The 6,126-nt window shown below is 44.4% G+C and overlaps 1 protein-coding gene across 1 annotated transcript; it reads right to left on the bottom strand.

Moving 5' to 3' along the window:
* Nucleotides 1-849: 849 nt before the first annotated feature.
* Nucleotides 850-1,940, bottom strand: LOC129623869 (olfactory receptor 5C1). The gene has a single exon (XM_055541773.1). The coding sequence runs from the start codon at nt 1,873-1,875 to the stop codon at nt 850-852; it is 1,026 nt and encodes a 341-aa protein (XP_055397748.1). The 5' UTR covers nt 1,876-1,940.
* Between the last annotated feature and the right edge of the window lie 4,186 nt (nt 1,941-6,126).

The following is a 6,126-nucleotide window of genomic DNA, read 5'->3' as shown; positions in this document are numbered from 1 at the left end:
TGGATAAGAAAGCTGTGGTACATATACACAATGGAGTATTATTCAGCCATTAAAAAAAATACATTTGAATCAGTTCTAATGAGGTGGATGAAACTGGAGCCTATTATACAGAGTGAAGTAAGCCAGAAAGAAAAACACCAATACAGTATACTGTCCAGTTGCTTTTAAATTCTGAACCTAACTCTGGCTTTACCCTAACTCTAACTTTAGTCTTAGCCATAACGGGAATCCTAACCCTATTCTAACCATAACCATAATTCTGACCCTTTCCTAATCTGTCACAGCCCTGAAGTAACATAATCTTGGTCTAATTTTCACACAACTGTGGGATTTTAGGAATGAGATCATGTGTATTCTCAGTTATCCTGAGAGATGGAATATGCGGCTTCATAGGGAAAGATATTTGCCTACCCAGATTCTATCCCAGTCTTTGGCATAAGTGGGTTCTGAAGTTGCTCTCTTGGGCTCAAAGTGAGCAGTGTGACTCACTGGTCACAAAGGACGTTAGAAAAGCAAGGCTCTAGAACACTTGCGGCCAGCACAGCCCTTATCTGGTGTTTCTGGGTATAAGCCTCTTGGAAATTCAAGTGGCAAATAAACCTAGTTACTGCATCTGGTAACATGCTTTGAACATGGAGGAGCCTAAGGCAAACTCAATGGCAAATTCACTTGATCTTGGTTCTGGCTGGGTCTAGAGTACCTCAGGTTCCTGTCTCCTGTCTGTAAACCTCAGTTTCTCCCCTTTCTTCCACCTCAAACAAGGACAAGGGACACCCAGCCCGTGCCAGGGGCCGGGAATAGCCCACCTCATCCCTCCAGAGTCAGTTCTAACGCCAGCCTGCAGCCCTTTCACTGGTGCCTCCGCCGTGGACCGCAGCATCGGCTCCAAGTCCTTCTGAGCGCCTCCTTGACCTCTTTGTTGCGGAGGCTGTAGATGAGTGGGTTGAGAGCTGGGATGACAAGGGTGTAGAACACGGAGGCCATCTTGTCCGTGTCCAGGGCGTAGCTGGAGCTGGGACGCAGGTACATGAAGATGAGTGTCCCGTACAGCATGGCCACAGCCGTGAGGTGGGAGCCACAGGTCGAGGCTGCTCGCCACCGGCTCTCGGCCGAGCGCATGCGGATCATAGCGCCGGCAATGAACCCGTAGGACACGGCGATGGCCGACACGGTGGCTGGCTGGATGAAGCCACAGACGGCGAAGAGGAGGAGTTCATTGAGACTGGTGTCGTTGCAGGAGATGGCCAGCAGGGGGGGAATATCGCAGAAGAAGCTGTTCACCTCCCGGGAGCCGCAGAAGCTCAGGCGGAAGGTGAAGGTCGTGTGGACCACGGCGCTCACTGCCCCGCCCAGGCCGGAGGCTCCCAGCAAGACCAGGCACAGACGCCTGGACATGGCCGTGGTGTAGAGAAGAGGGTTTCCGATGGCCACGTAGCGGTCATAGGCCATGGCTGCCAGCAGGCAACACTCGGCATCGGCCAGCCCTGTGAACAGGAACATTTGGAGGACACAGGCTGCGTAAGGGATGCTGGCGCGAGGCAACAGCTGGTCCACAAGCATCTTGGGGCCGATGGCTGAGGAATAGCAGGCATCTAGCAGGGAGAGGTTGGCCAGGAAGAAGTACATGGGTGTGTGAAGCTGGGCGTCTATGTGGATCAGTAGCACCATGCCTGCGTTTCCCAGCAAGCTCACCAGGTAGACGGGCAGGAAGATGAGAAAGAGGGTCAGGCGCAGGTCCCAGCGGTCTGTGATGCCCAGGAGGATGAACTCAGCAGGGGCACCCCAGGCCCAGGTGAAGTTCTCAGGTGTCATTTTGCAGGACAGAGTCTGAGGAGAGACAAAGCAGGAGGGAGGTGAGGAAAAGGTCAGGATCATGACCAGCCAGAACGCACTTTGTACTGGGAACAGATTTGGGTGAGTCCTAACTGTGTAATAAAAGTGTGATGTGTGTGGACAAACCACAGCACTTCTCAAAACCTGTGTTTAAAAGAATCCTTCAATTAAAAATATGTAAAATTTTAAAATTTATATAAAGAGGTAATTTTAAAATTATCTCTTTAGTGCTAAGTCCCTGCCACTTCCCAGGTAGCTCAGCTGTAAAGAACCTGTTTGCCAATACAGGAGACTTAAGTGATGAGGGTTCAATCTCTGGGTAGGGATGATCCCTGGAGGAGGGCATGGCAACCCACTCCAGTATTCTTGCCTGGAGAATGCCATGGACAGAGGAGCCTGGCTGGCTAGAGTCCATAGGATCGCAAAGAGATGGACATGACTTGAAGCAACTTACCACACACACGCTACTACTTAACCTCCGTGAGAATGGGACTCTTGCCTGGCTTACTCAATTTTGAATCCACAGTACTGAGAACATAGCTGGGCACATAATAATTGCTCAATAAATAAAGTCACACTTCATTTTATTGCACTTTATCATGCTTCACAGATGGTGGTTTTTTGTTTTTAAACAAACTGAAGCTTTTAGCACAGTTTTTCCAACAGCATTTGCTCACTTTGTGTCCCTGTGTCACATTCTGGTGATTCTCACAATATTTCAGATTTTTCATGATGATTATAGGTGTTATGATGATCTGGTGATTAGAGATCTTGGATGTTACTACTATGATTCACTGAAGGCTTAGGTGATGGGTATCATTTTTTAGCAATAAAATGTTTTAAAATTAAGGTATGTACATTGCTTTGTTAGACATAATGCTATTGCACACTTAATAGACTACAGTATAGTGTAAACATAACTTTTATATGCCCTGGGAAACCAAAACTTTGGGGTGATTTGCTTTATTTCTATATCTTTGCTATATTATTGTGCTTGTCTGCGACCAAACCCACAGTATCTATGAAGTATGCCTGAATTTATTAAATGCATGGATGATGAATAGGATCATAGTTAGTGTCTGGACAAGGATTGAAAACTCCGTGACTCTATATGCATTTTCCTCTCCAGTTTCCCAAGGAGAAAAAGAGGCAGTGAAATGGGCACAGTTTCCTGATCCAAAGGGTAGCTAGCTAGGTTTGCTGAGAGGACGTCCTTCCATTGGAGTAAAACCTGGGACAGGAGAGTGCAGCAGTGGCTGGCATCTGGGGGAGACGACAGGGAGTGGAAAGAATAGAAGACTTGAATATATTCCAGGGCTGGACTCTTCACCACCCTGAGCCTCAGTTTTCTCTATGTGTAATGAGGAAAAAATGCTGCAAGGATTCAATGGAATAAAGCATGTAAAACATCTCACACAAAGCCTGGCATATGGCAGATATTTACTGAAGGATCAGTTTATTGATACCTAGCCCTGATATTGGAAGGAAGTAACTTCAAGGCAACCGGAAGTAGTGTAGTTTCCAGAAAATATACTGTTTACACTCCTGTGCCTTTTCATGTGTTCCTTTTGCTAAGAACCCATTTCCAGTTTTTGTGTTTGACCAAAACTATCTCGTATGTAAAGCCTTCTCTCCTGACTCACATGACTCAGAGGAAACTGTACGTCTCCCTGCTTTGTGCTGGCTGCACTGGGGCTTGCATCCATCACAGCGCATCACTATTCTATTGCATGCATTTTTGTTTTATTTTTATAGAACTTTTAATGATATGGAAAAAGCACATGATATAATAATGTTACATGGAAAAAGTTCAAAGATGTTAAAACACAAATTAATCTGAAAGCCAAAAAGCTACTGTATGTTCTTTTTGTGTGTCTGTCTCTCCTGGGCTTTGAGCACCTTGATTCAATATTCATTCAACAAACATTTATTAGTCCTACTATGTGCTCAGTATGACTCTGTGATTAATTTTTGTACCTCCAGGGTCTGGTACGTAATAAGTGTTCAATAAATACCAGTTGAATGTCTAAAACAGTGAAAAGAATATGAATTTTATCAGCATACAGACTTGGTTTTAAGTCTGGCTTCCACACTTTCTGGTGTGCAATTTTGGGCAAGTCACTTCACCTCTCTCAGACTGTTTTTTCATAAAGTACATGTAATACCTCTCTTGAAGGGTTCTGAGAGGCAATAAATGTGCTGGTGTAAATGTAAACTGAGAAAATTGGAAGACCCACAAATATGCACACTTTAGTGTCTTAGTCTGCTTGGGCTGCTGTAACAAAGTACCATAGACTGGGTAGCTTAAGCAACAGATACTTATTTCTTATAATTCTGGAGGCTGAGAAGTCCAAGATCAGGGTGCCAGCATGGTTGGATTCTGGTGAAGGCCCACTTTTAGAATCGTTGATGGCTGTGTTCTTTTGACATGTGGTGTTGGAGAAGACTCTTGAGAGTCCCTTGGACTGCAAGGAGATCCAACCAGTCCATCCTAAAGAAAATCAGTCCTGAATATTCATTGGAAGGACTGATGTTGAAACTGAAACTCCAATACTTTGGCCACCTGATGTGCAGAGCTGACTCATTGGAAAAGACCACGATGCTGGGAAAGATTGAAGGTGGGAGGAGAAGGGGATGACAGAGGAAGAGATGGTTGGATGGCATCATTGACTCAATGGGCATGAGTTTGAGTGAACTCTGGAAGCGGGTGATGGACAGGAAGGCCTGGCGTGCTGCAGTCCATGGGGTCACAGAGTCGAACATGACTAAGCAACTGAACTGAACTGTGTTCTTATTTTATCCTCATATAGTGGAGTGAGAGCGATAGCAGATTATCTAATCTTTTCTTATAAGGGCATTAATTCCATCATGAGAACCCTACCCTTAGGACTTGATCTAAACCTAGTTGCCTTTCAAAGACCCCACTTCCAAATACCATTCCATTCAGGATTAGGATTTCAACTTATAAATTTTGAAGGGACACAAGCATTCAGTCCATGACAGCTAGTAGTAATTCCACTTCTTAGTGTTTTAAAAACTCTCACATATGTACACAAGGAGACATGCCCAAGGGTGCATGTTCTCCTGGGCTATTTGCACTAGACTAACATTAGCCAAACCTAAATGTTAATAGGCTCATGGAGTTTAAAAAGGAATAGATTTAACTTATATATATCAATGTAGAGAAATCTTAAAACCATATTGAGATTAAAATCATAATTTGTGGAAAACTGTACAGATTAAAGAAAAACAAAACAATAATATATGTTTTTATTTATATGCATATCAAATGCTGGTTCCTTCAACAAGAGATTGGGTCCCAGCTAAAGGATCCTGGGACATCTCAGGTATTTATCTCCTTTGGCTCATCTACACAACCAGAGCTGATCCTTCTTATCTGTTAAGACTCCGTTCGGGGATCATCAGTTTTTCCCCAGGAAGCTTTATCTGACATCCAACCACCGAATCTCTCATTCTGGAACCCTGTTCATTGAGATCTCTGTATTATAACCCTACTCTATCATTTGATAATTACCTAAATGATCTTCTCCCTCACTGGGACCATGCCTAATTCTTCCCTTTATCCTTAGGGATACAGAATTTTAGGGATCTTCCCCTCCTTCTTAGTGGGGTCACTGGGAGAGGACAGACAGCCTCCAGGGATAGAGAACTGTGGGGTTCCAGCCCCACCCAACTACATGTTCCCCATGAATGAAGTCGGTTCGATGGCTGAAGTTCTGCATCCAGAACCCAGTTGGGGGCAAACCCTTTCTGTGTTACTGTCTGTCCAGGTGGAAAGCAGACACTACTCACCTTTACAAAGTGAGGAGCACAGCTGCTTCGAGTGCCTCTCCATTTCTTCATCTGTAAAATGGGGACAATGAGACTTCAGGGCTTTTAAATTGCTTTGAAATTCTGGGATGCAAGGATCCCCAAACCTCAGTTAAGCAATTACTATGGAGTGTGAGTGTGTGTGTGTGTGTACACAAAACATAGAGTGGATCCTCCATTAATTTCTCTCTGTTGCCTATTGCCAGTGAGGAGTAATCCTGACATTCAGGGACATTCTTTTTTTTTTTTCTTGAAGGTAAGAAAATGGAGCTCCAAAGATGGGAGGAAACAGGATATTCAGCTATTAAGGTATTGAGTTAGAGTTTGGATCTAACTCCATCCCCCCCGCCCTTTTTTTTTTTGGTCTCTAGGCAGAAATATTAGTTGAGTCTCTTAACAGATTACCAAGCTAGTTGTCACTGTCTTGCCTCAGTTTTCTCAGCTTAAGATTAAGCAGACTGA

The sequence above is a fragment of the Bubalus kerabau genome, chromosome 11 (assembly GCF_029407905.1).
Source record: "Bubalus kerabau isolate K-KA32 ecotype Philippines breed swamp buffalo chromosome 11, PCC_UOA_SB_1v2, whole genome shotgun sequence".
Lineage (NCBI taxonomy): Eukaryota > Metazoa > Chordata > Mammalia > Artiodactyla > Bovidae > Bubalus > Bubalus kerabau.
Note: the sequence above shows the minus strand (reverse complement) of the source record. Positions and strands in the feature narration are given on the sequence as shown.